The sequence below is a fragment of the Pygocentrus nattereri genome, chromosome 11 (genome assembly GCF_015220715.1).
Source record: "Pygocentrus nattereri isolate fPygNat1 chromosome 11, fPygNat1.pri, whole genome shotgun sequence".
Taxonomy (NCBI): Eukaryota; Metazoa; Chordata; class Actinopteri; order Characiformes; family Serrasalmidae; genus Pygocentrus; species Pygocentrus nattereri.
In genome coordinates, this window is record NC_051221.1 from 26,598,105 (window position 1) to 26,618,080 (window position 19,976).

General features: G+C 41.0%; 1 protein-coding gene across 7 annotated transcripts in view; it reads right to left on the reverse strand.

Annotated features, from left to right (window-relative positions):
• The window catches only part of scaper (S-phase cyclin A-associated protein in the ER), a 114,971-nt gene that overhangs the window by 30,025 nt on the left and 64,970 nt on the right, over positions 1-19,976 (reverse strand). For all 7 annotated transcript variants that reach the window (XR_005130952.1, XM_037542709.1, XM_037542710.1 and 4 more), the window contains one exon: positions 12,692-12,807. Coding sequence is in view for 6 of the 7 variants with exons in the window: in XM_037542709.1 (XP_037398606.1) it covers positions 12,692-12,807 (116 nt within the window). In the remaining variant the exon portion in view is untranslated. The remainder of the gene's footprint in view (positions 1-12,691; positions 12,808-19,976) is intronic.

A 19,976-nucleotide genomic window follows, 5' to 3' on the forward strand; every position in this document is an offset into this window, starting at 1 on the left:
AACTTCTACTTTACCGCCAATCAGATGAGTTTAATCTCCTGCAGTAACATGGTAAGGTTATCTAAGGAAATGGACACTATAAGCTCAGGGTGTGAACATGACACGCAGAATGTAAGCAAGTCTCAGAACACAAGGGGGCATTTTGGGGAAAAAAAACAAAAAAAACAACCACCACCATGTAAGAAGGCCTTCTCTATTGAAAAACCACCCCCCCCCCCCCCCACCCCAACCCCCCCCAATCATGCTTCCTCAAGAAAAGGCCAATATGCTCTCACTCTAACCCGCTTAACAAGAGGGACTGGGAAGTAGACTGACCAATCTGTCCACCAATTCCTCTTCTCTCTCACTCCCTCTTTCCACTTCACCTCCCACTCACTATCCCTCCCTCTGGCTCGTCTTTTCCCTGCACCCCCTTTCTATTCTCTTCTCTCTCCACATCTTTCTCTCCCCATGCGAAGATAAGAGACTAGCCGTCAGCGCCTGTAGGCCAGTCGGCCAGCAGTCAGTCTTCTGTATTATGTCTGCTGCACAACAGCCTAAGAGAAGATTAATGCTACTGATAAGTGACCAGTCACTCCGCTCTGGCTACAGCGGCCCCCTCCACCTACCCTACTCCTTCCTTTCATCAGTTAATATTTTCTGACAACTGTATATTTTAACCCAAAGCGGAGTGGCGGGGCCCTATCTGTGGTACGGACCAAAGGAATCCGACTTCCCTGGTTTAAAGTAGGCCGTGTTTATTCCCAGCCATAAACATTTTGATATCTACCGCAACCGTTGCCATCTGTTCGGCGTTTTCAGCCAAACCGTATTGGCGCACGTAATAAAAATAGCGCCAGGCCGCGTAAGTCTCAGCCTGTCGATAACTTCCACCACACTGACAAAAGCAGGAGTGTGTATTTAAGCCGCCGACGGGCAGATCAGGGAGATAGCAGCGCGGGTATTGACATAGCGGCGTAAAAGCGTCAGACATGCAGTATGGGACTGCAGGGAGAAGAAGGGAGAAGGCTCTGAGTGGACTTCTGGGAAAGAGTCCAAGTGTTCCACACATCATTCCAAGCATTGTGCTTTTTCAGCCGCTCAATTGCTGCTCGTTATAAAAATCCGGTGTACTTACTTTATGTGCGTTGTTATTAATTGACACGTTTTCACCTCTGACAAACTAACAATAAACATTCTAGACAGGGTGCTGAGAGAGGTGTGGTTCAATTTATGTGCAATGTTTAAAAATCACTTGTTCGGTGAGCACATGGAACATTGATTTGGAAGAGCATGAGCAGTGTAGTGTTTCTTTTGCATTGATAGAAGGCTATCTATTGAGAAGTGAAACAGAGCCACGGGGAAAGAGGGAGGGATGGTTATGGGTGAGTGGAGTGATACTGCAGGCTCTGTTCGGTAAACGAGAGAGAGAGAAACGCGAGATCCCCTACAAACTGTGCACTCTGGGCAGCCGACCAGCACTGCCTCTGAGTCACTGATTTTCCACTGAAAAAAGTTGATTGTGGAACTCAACTTCCAATTGACTTTGGTTCTAAAACCTGGGAATGCACAGAACTTTACCAGTCAGAACAAGTCTGTGCACCTGTAAGACAACAGTGATCAAACCTTTTGAAAGAAACACATCTCTTTGTGCTTTAAAAAGGGTTACTTCAGGTAAGGACCTCTTTAGCACTTGTGATGGAATTTGAGGTATTCATATTGTTCCTAGGCTACTTTTTGAAAAGGGGAGGTGTCCGATGACCAAGCCAGGATTGAATGACAGCCTTCACAGTGTCAGGGTTCAACACAGCTTCTCAAGGATAAACAGTAGACTGAAAGCTTAACTACAAGAATAAAACTATTGGTGACATATCTGGGACTGACAGTACAATAAGAAGAAAACACAAAACACTGCAAATTGCCCAACCATCAAACATTAGCCCTTCAATCTTTGAGCGTGCACAGCCATGAGCATTTTTTTAAGACTGTGTTTTGCATAGATTAAGCCTCTAAGAAGTCAGTCTATCTATCTATCTATCTATAATTATGTATACATATACACACACACATACATAAAATAAACATATATATATACACACACACACACACACACACACACACACACACACACACACACACACATATATATATATATATATATATATATATATATATATATATATATATATATATATATATATATATATACACACATATATATACATACATACACATACATACATACACACACACACACACACATATACAACTTATAAGGCTTGATTTGTTCCATTTATAATATTATGCAAGGATGACACACTTAAACACATACAAAATGCATGATGAACCTGATATATGCAAATATTTACAGGGTTCTTGAGGAGCAGGTTATCTGATGCCTGCAGGATCACTTGTGGGGAGGAATGTAGGAGGATCCGACAGGGGGACGGGGCGGTCCCCAGGTGGCTCACACGGTTAAACAGCAGATTAAAGAGCACACGACTAATTTCTTTACACTAATCTTATTAAAGGGCAAAACAGCTGTCGACTGGCCAAATCCCAGCACTAACCCCCAGAGCCCCCCAACATGCAACGTAATAAGAGCATTTAGGGAAGCGCAGGACAATGAACAACTGTGAACCTCACTGGTGCACAATTTAGCAAACAATGGACATACTGTAGCAGCACATTGTCTTAAAAACAAGCAGTTCCAACTCTTATAATTCTGAAGTTATTACTGTGATTGTGCTTTGCATTCAATTTACTTTACATTTGTACAGTACTGTACAAAAGTTAGAGACGTCCCTTCATTTATTTAATTTCCAGACAAAACAGCCATTAAGAACAAATTATTCATTTTTCAGCATCAGGTACAAAAAAAAGGAAGAAGAAACATTTGGCAGACACAGAAGCCTCAACAACTAAATATCACTTTTTCAGTATTTACTTTAGTACAGCTTCCATTCTTTTCAAGAGACTTGCTTTCAGTTCAGACATTCAGTTTAAGTCTTCAGAAGTTGGTTGCATTTACTGATTCTCATGACCCAAGTAATCCTAACACATTCAGTGATGATAAAGTCTGGACTCTGTGGTGGTCAGTCCACTGTTCTGAAAATCCAGCAGCTTCTTTGTTTGATTTGGAAATGTTATTCTTTTTTGTCTGTTTTCTTTTCTCAGTAACAGCTTCTTAACAGCTACACATCCTGTCAGACTCACAGTGTTGAGTTGTCTTCTCGCAGTGGAAGGATGGACAGAAACACCTTTGGAGTTTTTCAGATCTGAGGTAAAAGTGGAGCTTGCTTTTTCTCCTCACTCTCAAAGATGAACGCTTTAAGTGCTGTTTATCTAATGGCGACAGCTTTGTGGTCTGCCAGGTCTTGCACATTTGAAAGCCAGTTTTTATTTTCCCTTAACTTTCACGTTGTTCACACAAGTGGATTTTCTTATATAACAGAAATACCTCAATCTTAAATGCACATAAAGAAATTTGAAAAACAGTTGTGTTTGGGTGGTTGCTTGTGTGAATGCAAATATTTCTATATGTGGAACAGCAGCATGCACAAAAGAAAAGAGTGGTGTGCATTTGTGTGTGTGTGTTTGTTGAGGCTTCTGTCTAATTTTATGCAACATGTTTTCCTTATTTAACTGACATTTAATTAATTCCTTGCCACTGTCGCCTCTGGCTTGCTCACCTGGCGGTTTTTACATTCATGTTAAAATTTTATCTTTATGGGAATTCTGTGAAGCTGCTTTGTGACAACATCAGTTGTAAAAAACACTATACAATTAAATTTGATTTGATTAATAAATTAAATAATTAATGGCCATCTGACTGGAAATTATCACTGGAAATTATCTGACTGGAAATTGTCATTTACACAGTACTGTATTTGTATGTAATTATATAATGAAATATATTTATGTTGCATTTACGTTCTTGTTCAAGGTAAAAAAAAAAAAAAACATGGTAAAAAAAAAAAAAAAAACCAAAGCACAACAACAGTTGTATGTACATCAAAAATATATCAATCTAATTATTGTACTAGTCTAATCTATGGTACAAGCAGGCAGTTTTAAAAGATTATATGTAACTGTCTCAGCTAACACTTGACTAAACAATTAATATTCCTAAAATGTAATAATAAAATAAGAGTAAGAAGAGGCATTTAAGTGTATATATTATGGCAGACCAAGGAGGGTTAAATGCACAGAAGTTCCAAAAGACCACCAAACCCATCTCAGACTTAACACTGCAACACAGCACTGTGCAGCAGAGCATGGAAATACTATACATTTCAGGGTGTGGTGCTAGTCAAGTACTTCTGTTGTTGCTGAAGGGGCTCAAAGGTGAACCTGCCTGGCTCAAGCTGACCCCCCCAACCAAAGCAGCATCCACTCAACACCATGCCCTGCGGCTGTTACAGTAAGATGAACTTTTCTAGGCTGTCCATCAGCCACTGACCCTCAAGGATAGTTGTAGTTGTCATTGTCTTGTTTGAAGGATATCGTCACACTTCTGTCAGCAGCTGGCAGCCATGACTGGCTGGCTTTTTTTAGCCTGGTCTCTGCTAATTGAGAGTGATTAGCATGACACCCAACACCAGGTCCACATTATGGAGTTTATGGGGCTTCATCTGCCTGACGATGACAGCCTGCGTCAAAGATTTTGAGGAGCAATTTGGTAAAATGCCATTGTGCCCCTCTCATGTTACTCGGGAAGTATGCAGCAGTGACCAGCATGTGCCAGGTTGTTCCTGCATGCAGCATTCCAGAAGAGAGAGATTTGCTCTCAGAAAGACATTCTGATGGTCCTTGCTGGCCTCAGGACAGTGCAGGTTGATCAGTGGCCCTGTTGCCACCAGACTGTGGCAGACAACAGACACATTGTTAATCTGGCCATAATGAAGCCTTATCTTGTAGACATAGGATTAAGTTCCAGAGGTAGTCTACACCAACAGAGTAGCATAGAGTACAAGGGGAGAGAGAGAGAGAGAGGGGGGGAGAGAGAGAGAGAGAGAGAGAGAGAGAGAGAGAGAGAGAGAGAGAGAGAGAGAGAGAGAGAGAGAGAGAGAGAGAGAGAGAGAGAGAGAGAGAGAGAGAGAGAGAGAGAGAGAGAGAGAGAGAGAGAGAGAGAGAGAGAGAGAGAGAGAGAGAGAGAATACAGTGTAAGGGGAGAGAAAGGGGACAGGGAGTGTCTGGGTCAGAAGAGAGAGATTTTGGAAATATACAGCACAGGCTGTAGGACCAGAAATAGATGTAGAGGGAGAGGGCAAAGGAAAAAAACACTTAACATTGAGGGTACACCATGGTGACATGAGGGGTACCACACCAGTGACAATATACTTTTTTTTTTCTAAGAGTATAGGAAATAAAAGCAGACAGGGTGAGAAAGAGAGAATCTGTAGAGATTTGAAGATTTCAACACAGAAGAAAGGACAAAGGATACAGGACTGGGATAGAGATAAGAGACAGAGATGCAGATAATAAGCACTGTAATCTCCCCACCTACTCTACCCAGCTTAACCTCAGACACCAAGCAGACCTGACCACTGATCAGGCCACCACCCAAACACTGAAGCCCTGCTTAAGGTAGGGTCCACCACTCCCACTAACACACCTCTATATACTTTCCCCCTCAACACGCCCATGAGGCATTGCTTCCTAGCATGGGTGGTCTGCTGTTTGGTCACTGGATTGACCTTTGGGCTCTATTAAAGAACTTTAACCCAATCTAAAATCCATGGGGCATCTCAGACGCAAGACGCAGATGGCTAAGAAAGGAAAATTGGAGACAAGGAGGAATATTATTCAAAGATATCCAGTCTAACCCTTTCTATAGAAGTTCTAAAATTAAAAAGTGTATGATGGGGGTATAAATCTCTGACTTCAAAAGGATTTGATTAGATTACTTGTATTAGGAAATGATTCAATCTTCATGAAATCTCAAATTACAGCATGGACTCCTTTAAATTCAGTTAGACTGATTTGGTATTTAGAGCTCAATTTTAGCTCAGAATTATTTAAAAAATACACTGAATACAAAAATGTAACTAGAGGAATCATTTACACAGTCAACATCAATTCAACAGTTCACAGTCAAATCAATTAAACACTTTCTGGTTATAAAGAGCCTGAAAATGTATTATTTTAAAAAATCACTGTACACCATATATTATTATAGTCAATTTTAATTGCTTCTAATATTCCACAATGCATGTAATTAAATCACCTTCAGACTCCTTTTCTACATTTATAATGACACAAAAACGTCTTTCTTGTTGAGTAGAAAAAAAAGAGGAGGTATATTTCAGTGCACGAAAAACAGATTTAGAGGATAACCAAGCAGAGAGGAGCAGCAGTACCACGTAAAGATCAGTTTCTGCACCTCCTTGTAAATGGGTTATCAACCAGGAAATAGCCTGACCTGGGCCAAAAGCTCGCATTTCCCAATCTCTCAGTAAACTCTCTCCCTTTCTCCTATATGTCCACTCGGGCTTGACGTGCGCGTAACACAGAAATCTGAACGACTACTCAGCCTGGCTTCAATACCTGCCTTTAGAAAGGAAGTAGAGGAAAAAAAAGGGGGCTTGAGGGAAAGAAAAAGAAGCTCTAGCCAAAACGAAAAGGTGAAGAGCAAAAATCCTTTGCCTAGTGCTTGTCAAACAATCCTTTCTTTCACTGCAATCCAAATGACATTTAATTTGATTCTGCTGTTGATCTTTTCCGATATCGCCAGCGTGTCCAAGACATCCATTCCGCCCGCCGTTCTGCAGAAAGGCAGGGGTATAAGCTGGGGCATAAGTCCTGGGTGCGCTGTCACGCACCGCACAGCAAACACTCATGCGTACCCATACACACGCGCGCGGCATAATGGCATCCTGAAATGAAACCACTTGGACAGCGGTGGCTAGAAGCTTTCACTGAGTACATTTAGTCATCGTGTGACATGGAGGTGAGGTGACAGGCAGCCCCACTACGAGCACTCCGAAATCGAGACAGCGTGGGATGCTGAGACATGGAGCCGGACACACTTAGGGCAGGCGCAAAGCGCTCTCCATTTCCGAAACTTTTCACTGACCAGTGGCTACAAGGTTTCAAATGTCTGCACTCTAGTTAGAAATAGAGATTTCCTTCTAAAAGTAATTTGTGAAATACATTTAGAAGCGACCCTCACCATCATGTGTCTCGTGGGGGGGGGGGGGGCAATGTGACAATCATATTCAGTCCTGTGTGAGAGAAGTGTGTGTGCTGACAGCAGGCTGGTCAGGAGCCACAGCTCTCTGGAACCAACACTCACAATCTCTTTCTCTTTCACTCTCCCCTTCTCCTCTTCAGTGACCCCTACTGGGAGACAAAAGGACATGTTTTCACGCCCACCACAGATACAACACTGACTACACACCTCTATGAAAGCGCAGCCAAACACTCTTCAATCCAAGGGGAGCAGGGGGGAAGTGAGAGAGAGACAAAAAGACACTTTACAGCTTAATCTGTGCACTCTGCTGTCCCGTCTCTGGGGATCCAACACTTTCTCTAGCTTAAGAGGCTCTGCTCAAGATACAGAGCTGAAACAAACACATTTAATCCCAAGTTATCAGTATAAAAAAAGTCAGAGCTGTACATTTAATTAAAAAGGTTAAATGTTCAAATAGTGAATAAGACTGTTAAACTGCATATGGGCATGCACAAGTTATGCAAATTCATATTTTGTTGTGCAAATTCATTTTTTGTCGTGTAACTTAATGTGAAAATGAACTGTGCTCATCTGTAGAAAAGATGCATATTACAACAAAGATTCAGCATGTTTGAGATTAAGAGTTTATCTGGCAAAATGTTGCTGATAAAATAAGTGTGACAGTAGCAAAAGAATATGCATATGGCCTGTTACCATTAAAACTTTCTAACAATTATACACCATATAAACAATTGTGATTAACAAAGTAACTGTCTTTGTTGAAAATCAATCAAATTGTATTAAAGTACAAGGCTAGAATGGCTAAACTGGCCTATTTTGCTTCCTGGATTTCCATACTGAGTAACTGACATATCTAAACTTGTAACAGTGAGTCAGAAGTAAACAGTTTTGGTGTTTTCGTAAAACTCAGTTTTCTGCTCTCTTTTATTTACACATATTCAACATTTATACTATGTGTATATTCTGTTTGTTGTGAAGTAAACATGACTGTGAAAGCCATGGAATGTAATTGTGGCCAGTTTAAATGATTGTGATCAACACAAATAATTTGACCTGCAATTAGGTAAATTTTCAATATCTGTGATGGGCCTTCACATTACACTGTCTCCAGAAAACCCATTTAGTATGCCTGAGATCATGAGTTTAGCATGTTAAAAAGTTGTCAAGAAAAATAAATACCGTAAACCTTTACTAACATGTAAATCACTGCAGGAGGATGTGCGAGAGTGACTGTTTCACACATACTTTTACATTTCCACGTTGTACAGTTTAACAGTAAGCGTGCAGGTTAACGTCCTGGTTGTTACGTGCATTTCCCCTGCCCTCTCACTCTCCCCGTTGTTCCTGCAAACATAACGACCTTCTTGCTCCAGACATCTGACCCCCATTTCCTCCTCGGCTGCCCAAACCTTCAGCAAAGCCCTCCTCTTTGCGCTACAGTGAAGCAAAGGGACATTAACGGAGCCTCACGCTGGAATTAGCCCATTAATGTAATGCTAACAAGACGGAATCCTCCTCCCTGGGGCGTAATATTCCACTAGCATCTCCGCAGTCGTTCTTTTTTGTAAATCACTCAGCTTATCTGAAAGGAGGCGATCAATACGCCAGCATTACAGTAAACAGATAAACTAGCGCTGCTGTGGGGGGTAAGTGTCTCAGTTGAGTTCCATTACGGAGCACAGATGAGAGAGAATGATTAGTGCATGCTTGCCTATGCCATGCCCTCTTCTCATACTAGATGTTGTAGTGTCTCATCATGTATTTTACAGCCAACTCATACATAACGATGGACAAAGTTGGAAATGAGTATGTGAAGTTAAAACATATTGATATTATTAAAAAGAGGTCAATTACAAAGGGTTAGATCAACGAAACCAACATGCCAACAACGACACAGCCATAATGTGTCACTTTCTCTGCAACAATGATAGACCATGCTGGCTTAACAGCACCAAGGCTGTTTGGGTTTACAGCTTCCTGGACCCTGGTCCAGGCCTTTGGGGAGACATATAGGATTAATGCAAGTCTGCAAAGGTTATCAGAGGTTCAGCAGCCTGTAGCCTGAGAGAGAGAGAGAGAGAGAGAGAGAGAGAGAGAGAGAGAGAGAGAGAGAGAGAGAGAGAGAGAGAGAGAGAGAGAGAGAGAGAGAGAGAGAGAGAGAGAGAGAGAGAGAGAGAGAGAGAGAGAGAGAGAGAGAGAGAGAGAGAGAGAGAGAGAGAGAGAGAGAGAGAGAGAGAGAGAGAGAGAGAGAGAGAGAGAGAGAGAGAGGGAGGTGGGGCCCCAGTGATCCCTCAGACAGTCATCCTGTCCTAATCTCTGTTCTGCCACACATACAGGAAGCAGGAGTGCCGAGAGAGCCATCCACTGGTCCACTGACTGGGCCTGGTCTTTTTCAGCATGCTGCCCACCACATTCAACCGCCATTCATCTCATGTCAGCTATTCAGACAAATTGAGCAAGGACGACACACGACCACCTACTAACTTCAGATTCACCTATATGGAAATCGGGATGTGATCATGATCTCATATTTTTTCATATAAAATTTCTGTAGGTGCAGCTACAGACTACATCGACTTGGATCATCACTGAGGAGAAACAAATGCATTACAAATGCAGTGAAATGCATAATGTTGATATTTTAGGCTAGTAAACCAGCACAGCCTAAACATTCTCTACTTTTTTGGGGTACAATAAATACACAATGAAATATCAGCTTAAATCTAAACATCAGTCCGATACTGACATTCTTTTTATTTTTAAGAAAATATGTGCTGATACTAATATGATGGCAAGTTTTGTTGTGCATCCCTTAAACAAATTGAATCAATCCAGCATTTTTCATGGCACGTGTTTATCCAACAGGTCAGACATTTATCTGTAGCAGCACAGATTTGTTTAATGAATAATATAAATTGTTCATATTATTTCTCATAGTTCTCCACATTATAAGAAAATCCACCTCCCGATTTTTAAAATTCTGTTGCTTTCACACTCGCAGAGACTGACTTTTTTTTTTTTTTTTTTTTTTTAAAAACAAGCTGAGGCAGGGATGTGAGTCAGACTCAGGATGAAGGTGAGGACATTCTTCAATCTTTCCGGGGGGCCACCTGAGTGTTTGATTGCAACAGCGCAGAATGACAGAAGAAACTGAGATCTGACCTCCTCCTGAGCCCGTCAAGTGGATCTCTCAAAACAAAGAGGGGAAGTGTTTGACCCGCCAAGTCAGTGCACTCACACACACACACACACACACACACACAGACACAAGCTGATGCACCAACAGTACACAAAGCACACATGGTAAATCAAGCACAAATCAGTTCAACCCTCAGTTCAGAAATTTCACTCAAGTTCATAAAAATCCATTACAATCTTAAACTTCCTTTTAGATTTTCTGAAATTAATGACTGATTAAGAGAGAGCAAGAGAGAGAGAGAGAGAGAGAGAAAGAGAGAGAGAAAGAGAGAGAGAGAGGGTGTGAGAGAGAGAGAGAGTGAGAGATTGAGAGAGAAAGAAAAAAAAAAATCAATAAACACTAGATGGCCTGTAAAAGCATTATAAATATAAGTAGCATACCTCCATTAGGGGAGATTTGGAAAGAAAAAATAAAAAAAGCAAATGCTAATGAGGGAGAGAGAGGCCATTCTAGTCCATTAAAGGCTCTCTCTGGTGGAAATAACCCTCTCTGTGAGGTTATCTAGTGGCCAGCCCCGCAAACTCCACAGCCACTATTCAAACCCCACTCCCATTTCCCACTGACACACTGGATAAATGTGCCTTTTGTACTGCAGCAAGTAAAGGGGAAATGGATAACTTAAATGCAGTCCTCTGTTATTTTCTAAACAAGGAGCATTCTTATCCATTATACATTTGTACGCATTTATGAAAACAGGGTACTGGAAAGTGAGGAACTGTCTGAACAGTTGAGATGGAGTTACTCTGAAAAATATTACCACCAATCACAGAGAAAAGAGAGTTTCTCCAATTCATGATGCAGCTGGAATTCTATTTTTGGGGATCTGGTTTATGGTTGGGGGAGGGGATGGTCAGCAAGTATTAAGGCAAATTTCATTACAGATAAATTGTTAGCAAATTTATTGTTACAATAACCGGTGGAGAAAAAAAAAACATTTTTTAAATATTAAAAGACACAATTGTCTCACATTTAACTGGCTAACTGTTAGTTACTGTAACAGCTGACAGCACATCACAGTAATGGTTTCTAGAGCCCTACCTTTTACAGCACTAGACATACAGTAGATGTCTGGGGTAATGATCAAAGACTGTGAAATTACCACAGTTTTTTTCTTTATCACACTCAGGGAAGTTCTCGCCGTCAGGAGAAACAGTGGAGCAGAGTAATGCTGTGTTCACATGCTAGTGTTGAAGAAAAAAAAAGGTGTTCACGTGCCTTTTGCACGACTAATGGTGGCATGGTAACAGCATCTGCATAAAAATTGTCATGATCTAAGGAGAGTTTTGTTAGACTATTACATTTAAGTCATGAGGATGTAGAAAACTGTGCCTTTGCACATGATGACCATTTTGTATGATGATGCCATTTTCATTGGCATCAGATAACATTTTTCTAACAATGATCAATATGTGAAATATGAGGGAGCTTTCAAGTTGCATTTGCCAAGGACACCTAGAAAATTCATCCAAGAGATATTTAGAAAATAGTTTAGCTAACACACATTCTAGACTAAGTAAACAGTTGCCATACAGATAAATAACTTAATATAATTAAATAATATATGATAATGATACCCATCCATGATGTACGACAGCACCATAATCAGCTCAGTGTAAATAATGCTCCATTCCATATATTTTAAATACTTGGGCATTTAAAGTTAAGCTCTGTGACGCCTTTAGATGTAAAAGCATTTTTGTATTTATGAAGAAATGCCTGTGTTCAAGAAGTACTCTGCAATCTCTCTAAAAATATAAATTAAAAAATAAAATACTTGTCAGTAATCAGTAATAAGACAGCTAAGCTAGGAAGCAGTACCAGGACTATTTTTGTAAAACACAGATTGTGCTATCATTAATGAAATCAGTTGGCTAGAGTCTGAATAACAGTAAACGGCGATCATCTCAGTCTGTGGTGAATTGTGATATCCTGACATAAGGAAATGGCCTACAGCAGTAGCAGCTAGTTATCAGATGTAGAAGTGAATAGAGGAGACAAAAAACTGACCTGTTGCTTTGTTTCTAAGCACCCTATGTCTTTCTCTCTCAGCTCCACCTTGTTCTCCTCTTCTTATTTTGTGAAGTTATGAACATGAACTGTGATGCTGTAGGCTATTTACCTAACTGAGCTAGCTAGCCAGCTAGGTGTACTGCACATCTCTGATTTAAAACTGTTTATTACTTGTACATGTGCTTTATGCAAATCAATCATGTGAGAAATTAGGGGGCAGTGGAGGAAAGTACAGTGAAAGTACTGAAAGTACAGTGAGTGTGCGAGTGAAGAAAAACTGTTCTGGCATGGGAAGAGCTGGTACTTACTTGAGTGGAATGCGTGGGATGGCTGTTGGAGTGGAGGCTGCAGTGACTACCTGCAGAATCTGTTCCAGGGCAGACAGACCCCCTCCAATCTGAAAAGCTACCTGATCTGCATTATTCTGAGAGAGAGAGAGAGAGAGAGAGAGAGAGAGAGAGAGAGAGAGAGAGAGAGAGCGCGAGAAGGAGAAAAGGAGAGTCGGTCATGAACATGCATGCAGAAGCGAACGAGTGGAGGTATCATGTTGCTCTCAGTGTGGAGGGATCCACTCTTACTCTCCCCACCTCCTGCTTTGCAAAAGGGACAGAGTGAAATCTGAAACAAAGTGATCCCCAAAGAATTCCTGCTAAATCTCAAAAGTGCACAACCCTACACAGACGACCCCCCCACCCCCACCCCCTCGCCCCATAGCCACCAAACCGCAACACAGGACAACAAATACGCAGACCTGCACACAAAGCAGGGGTGGTCTGGCTTGACAAACAAGAGCTTGGGGAATACAAGGGCATGGAAGTAAGACACAAAAAAATAAAAAAATACACATCAAAACCATAATAAAGTAAAAAAATATATACATAATGTCATGCAGAAATTAACAGAAAAAGTACAAAGCCGGCTTGTTTCAAATACAACGTTCAGTGGTTGCTTATCATAGATAACAGTCATAAAACTTTTAAGAGGGGGTCAACCAAACTGTGTCTGAAACTCATATGGTGCGGCGGAGTGTTCTTGACTAAAAGAGGACATAAACCAGTCATTTAACTGACGTGCTTTTCAAATCAAACTGTTTACAGACGTGACATTTTTACTTGCATCATAAAATTCCTTCAAGTTCAAAGTGGGACCCCTTTAAGTGAGTCATGCGTTTTAAGACAAAGATCCCCAGATCTCCTTGGCTTTAAGCTGAGGAAGGAAGGAAGTCTCTCAGAGGCGGGCCATGGCTCTGACCCAAAGCTGTCCCAACATATCCTCACCCTACTAAAAAAAATTTGCAAAAAAAGCAAGTTTCTGGGAGAAGAAAACCAAACTATTTCATTTAGCTTTGATCCATTTGTAATCCTTCAAGGTACTTAAAGTAGATTTTCCACTTACAAACTTCAAGGAACTTAAGAAACAAACTGAATAGTCAAATAAAGTAAATAAATATGTAAGAAAAAGAAAGTGATGGTTAAGTAAGTGATGATACACACTGACAAATCCAGCTGTGAGAGTGACGAGGCATACTTTTAGTGAGAGCCGAGAAGAAATCTCAACTTCTTAATGAGGTCAGAGTTTCCTACGCTGTGTGACAGTGCTCAAAGCCAGGCACTTCATAGTGTTTTTGTTCAACGGACGGCAGGGCTGCCAACAAGCCTGAACATATTGAGCGCTGAACAGTGGAAGCGCTTTGCAAAATTACACATAAGCTCCTCTTCTGTCAATCACGGGCGCCGCCAAAGAGTAATTCCTGAAGATCCGGTGGCAAAAGAAGGCTGAACCCTGGCAGGGTTAAGAGATTGGAACAAGCACATTGTCAGGTACACCAAAGGTAGTGCATGCTGAACGGTGGGGAGGATTTAAAAAAAAAAAAAAAAAAAAAAAAAGGCCCAACACAGGTCCATCAGCCTGTAGGCCGGCAGGCACAGACTCCCCACACTGCCTCTCAATACCTTATCAATAGAGCTAAGAGCAATGTGGCAGGCTTAAAGCGCTTAACTCACACAGCCCTGCCAGGATCAGTAGGCCAGAGGGGAGGGAGGGTCAGCCCTCTCTTGGTGGGCCGTTAAAGCACGGGGTGCAGGGTTTAGGTAGGACCAGAGATCAGATCAGAGGGAGATGTGTAACGCATGCCTACACCTGGCTTACTGACAAGATACCTGCTCTAACCACATTACATAAAATCAAACACAGCTCTTACACTGACAACATGTAAAACACTGCTGTCAACAGAAATGTTCATTTTTGATATTATATTCTGAAGTAACTTTAAATCCACCAATTTAATATGCATGCTTAATAAAATCATTAACATGTAAACAAAGTAATTCAGCAATTCATTTGCATTGTGATTCCTGGTTCCTATCACCATCACTGTAATGAAATCTGTTTGTACATTTTTTTTTAATTAAATGCACCTTTTCATTTAAAACCACTCTGAATGTCTATGCTTGCATCACAATGGCTAAATTATGAAGAGAAATAGAAAAAAATCCTTTTAAGAAAGGCCCTTAACATTAGCTGTTTTTAATACAAATTTTCAGTGGAAATTTCATAGTTTTCCAAATGTTCAAACTTCACTTCTTTAAAAAAAAAAAAAAAAAAAAAAAAAAAAAGTAAAAATAATAACAATAACACAAAAATGCAAGCTTAAGCATCTTGAAAAATGTGCAATTTTTAATTTCCGGTCTATTTTTATAAAATGATTACACATTGTAAAGAGCAACTGGCTTTTTTAAATGCTGTAAAAAAGAATTTCTCATGGCACCGACAAAAGTATAGTAAAATACAAACTAATCATATTATAGAAACTGAAAAATCCCATTTCACACCATATTTATAAAAAGGACTGATTCTAAAATCATTGGGAAAGACAAAGAGGACAATTGATCTGCATTTCATTATCACCCAATGCACATTCCAGATACAGCCTCTCATGATGTAGGCCATATTATTCACTCTCAAGTCCATTGTTACCAAATGCTGCCTTTGCACATTGCCACAGGGACTCCTCCTCTAAATTATGTCATCTGGCTTTCATAAACCTTGTCATGTCAACAAAACAACCAAAGCGTATTTTTATTTGTGGTTGGTGTGCCACAGAATTTCTCAGAGAAACATGAATGAGATATAAATATGACGGTTCTGCCTAAACATTAAGAACTGACTTGAAAACTCGAAAAAACTTCTCAACTTGGCTGTTAAAATGTCTTTTTTGTGAGACCAGTGTAAAACTGCTAGTATTTTTCTTATAAGCTAAGGTTTAAAACGGTTAATATATTTTTTAAAAAATAAATTGTGACCAATAAGGGAGAAATTCTAATGTTTTTTATAACTTACACAGCTCATGTATGTAGTTGCACAGTTTAAGCTACTCCAACCTTGATATTTCTTTGGTGACTAAAAGTTTCTTTCTATCTACACACAATGAAACACAACTTTACAAAAAAATGAATTCTGTATTCAGTCATAACTTGCAGCACCAAACTGTAAAATGTCACGAAGTGCACAGCTGGAGTGTAATATGATAAAACCTCACACAGTGATCTGTAAACAGGACCCGTGAGTGATGTACAAAGCTACAGCTGATCCCTGACAGTATGCAGTGAAGGAGCGCTGTCTGATCCAGCTCAAGCTCACCCTTCCCTGCCAGACACTCCAATGACAGAATAATAGGTTGAGAGAGGCTCTGTTTCTCAAACAGAGGCCTCAGACAAAAGACCTGAAGACAGACAAGAGGGCAAAAGGAAAGGGGGGGGTGGAGGGAAGGGAAGAGAGGAACCTGCCTGAATTATACCACTTGGAAACCTTATCCAATTATTATCCAGGGTGTCCACTTTAGCTCAGGCTAATCAGAGGGCTGGACAGCTGCTTGTTGCCCTGGTCAGGACAGAGGTGCTGGGGTCTAAATAGCAGGGTGGGACCAAAGCAGCCACAAAATCACGCTAATTAGCCTCCATAAAGCCGGAGGGAGGGGATAACAACCAAAATGCTGCATCCCCCTCTTCGCAACAACAGATGGAGAACAACTGGCTGAAGGTCCATTCACGGAGAGGTCCACCAAGGCTGCATCTCCGGTCAATCAATCTTTGAGCAAGCAATTCAACAACATAAACAGAAACTTCATTTTACAGTAACTGCTATAAATGAATGGGGACTCAGGCATGCACAGCCTCAAAAAGAAACACTGAAGTACACCAGGAAAGTAAACAAAAGTCTCCATTTAGTTAAGAGGCCTGCTTGGCAATCAGAGAGAAAAAGGGAACAAGCTGTAAACCACAACAAGAGCACGGCAGTCAACAGAGTAAAAGTCTGTATGTTTACGGGACTTAATGGCATGAAGATAAGTATACAGTAAAGGATGATTTGTGACAGTTCATTTCAAATGAGAAGCAGTATGGAGTTGGGTTTATGTAACAAAGAATTCATTCATTAGTGACAAGTGAGGCACAAAATCAAAGGGACCACAGTGACCACAGAATGGTGTTTTCAAAGCAGGAAATCTCAACATCAGTTGTACTGTTTGTTCTTTCCTGTTAGATTCTGTTACAGGTTGCAAACATTGACCGCAGTACAAGCAAAACTTGAAGTAGTAAGCCACAATATAAACTGGCAAGTAAAAAACTACATACAGAAAGTGTTAACCAACGACCGAAGCCTTCTCTTGATGCATTTCCACAGCTGTCTGCCATTTATGCTTATCTTCTGACAAACACACACCTGAGGGGGAAAAAGGAATCTAATACAACTTACACGCACAATACCAGCCAAGTGGAACAAAAGAATTAGCCCTGCAATTACGGTTTGAAAATTACCTTAGTGACAGCACACAGTGAAAGAATGCTGTAACTATGTCCACTGGCTATCTCTAGACCTAATCCCTCTAGGCTCTGCCTGCCATTCAGGCAAGACAGGGAGAGCAAGACCCCCTACCCAGCATTCACAGCTAACTCACACCTTGAGCTCCTGCCATTCATATTTAGGCTATTTTTTAATGTCAAACATCTAAATAATTTGATTCAGTATGATTCAATGACTTCCAATCCTCATGCTAATACCCATAAAAAATGTATGATTTCAAAAGTATTTATTACATTTTTTTAAAGGATTTGCCTCCTAGTGGCCATTAGAGTGTACTTCGCGTAAATCAACTCACTTAATAAGACTGATTAGCACTGACGGTAACAGTGGCACTGACCATGACGATATCTATCAGCAACACTCTTGACTTTCAAAGTGTTTCACACCTTATTGACATAAAGGCCATAATGTGCCCACAGCCTTAAACTCCACTGAGGTTTGCCGACTCGGTCAAATTCAAAACAAAACCATTCTATTCCTAAGTCATCCATCATGGGCTTTGAGAAACAGGGCATAGCGAGGCCCCCTGGCGCCCCTCTCCCCAGCCCGGAGCCTCTTGATCAGGTACAACGAGCCACCACTTGGCCACCAATGGGAGCTAGGCCCTGACAGCTGGCAAATGAAAATGTAAATAGTGGCTGCACTCCGCAGCCCAGCGCCTCACTGTGTTCCTGACAGTCCCCGAAGTGTCATAAACGCAGCCAGTCTCCACTGGCCCTTTATTTGAAAGCAGTGACAAACATTCGTTGGCAGAATGTAAATACGTGAGCTCATTCTGCCAAGGTAAGGGGTGGAACACAGAAAGAATATGGAACTCTCTAGAATAGTCTTAAAGCAACAACAACAACCCCCCCCCCTCAAAAAAAAAAAAAAAAAAAAGACTTCTCTTCAATCCGTCACTTTCCCGAGAGACGAAAAGAAACCTGGTTTGACACAAAATAAACCATTAGTGGCCTCAGAGGGAGAGGCGGACAGGGGTCGGAGACCACAGCCAAACTGAAGCCGTGCAGTGGGGGAAAGCTGGAGGTGGGGGAAGAAGGAGGGGGGAATGAGTCAGGGTTGTTCAAGGAATTAGGAGAGAAAGTGGAGACTGAATCAGATATGGTGACGGAGAAAAAAACAAATCTGTAGGTGAGTCCATGACATGAGAGATGCTTGTTAGGTCAAATAATCTAAACGCTCCTGACTTAAAGTGAGTTGAGGCTAGGGGGCAGACACCCATGCCGAAGTAGACAGATATTTATTTGACTTTGTCCAGGGATTAGAGGAGGAAGTGCCTAAGCAGGCCGGTTCACATACAAGCCCAGGAACGCTAGCCTGGGCCTGGGCAGTGCTGGCTCAGCTGTTGCTGGAGGAATCCATACTTTGGCGGACAACTCAAATGAAGTCCAGATACTAGGCTCGGAGACTCCTATCCTCACTAGAGTCCAAAATAAAGCTTGAAGAACTGACAATTCCACAAGCACTTCACTATTCTGCTGACTTAGAAAAATGGCAACAGAGGAGTCTTCAAAGCCAGGTCTCAGTGGAAAACTCCAGAAGCAGTGGGTATGAAAGAGACCACAAGGCCTCTGGGATAGCATGAGAGAAAACACTTATACTTGTATTCATAAAGGAATCTGCGAGCTTGTAAAGCTTCGGACAAAATTACCAAGCTTTAAATGCCAGCGAACCTATGCTTGTTAAATACTATATGAATTACAATAAAAAGGTAATAAATATCACAGCTTACTTTCCAGTTTTTCATCGCTGTGAAATTCATAGTATTCCAAGTATGATATTTTAGCATAAGTTACACAGATGACACATATGGAAGCATTATTTAGAAAGAATGTAGTCAACAAGTCAGAAACCACCCATCAATTAGTTCATTTCTAGTGAAAACGACCATTAGGTACAAATATCACTGCATCACTGAAATTTGTTGAAACATCACTGAATGTGGAACATCAGTGAATTGGGATTGCCTGGATCATGAAAAGTAGAAAACGCAACCAACTGAACTTGGAAGGTGTGGTAAAATATCTCTGCAGATTTCTTTAAAAAACTAAAACCAAGTCTCATGAAAAAAATGGAAGCTTGAATAAAGGCAAAGGGCGGACACATTAGATATTGAAAAAATCAATATTATATTTAGTTGCTGAGGGCTTGTGTAATCTCCTGTTAAGCATATTTTTTTTTAAATTTTTTTTATTAAGCATGAGGTTTTCCCCCTCCAATGCTGAAAAATGAATTACTCATACCCAATGCTTTTTTTTTTTTTTTTTTACTGAAAATTGAGTAAATGAATGGCGGTCTCTGACTTTTGAACAGTGCTGTACCTGTAGCCAATTGGGTCCTCTATTCCTCTATTGAAGTTCTCTGGTGTGGACTGGTCTCCAACAACCACCACAACACTGCCTCCCACAACCACAAATGCACAAACCCACAAACAGTCTAATACACTACCATTAGCTCTGCTTTACCAGGCTTTTGCCATCTGCCCCTCCTTTTCCTCTCCCTGGAGAAATCCCTTCATCCATTAACATCCAGTATCCCCTCCCACTAGCCAGTGAAGGGACACCATCAATAGCCCATCCTCCCGCCCCCACACATGCACAACACAAGCCCCTTTGATAAGTGTATTACAGCATGCCACTTGCAAGAATTGTTTATTTCTCTCTTCATAATTAAGTGACAGATGTCAGCCATCCATCTATCCACATATTGATCAACACAGTCAGAGGCAACACA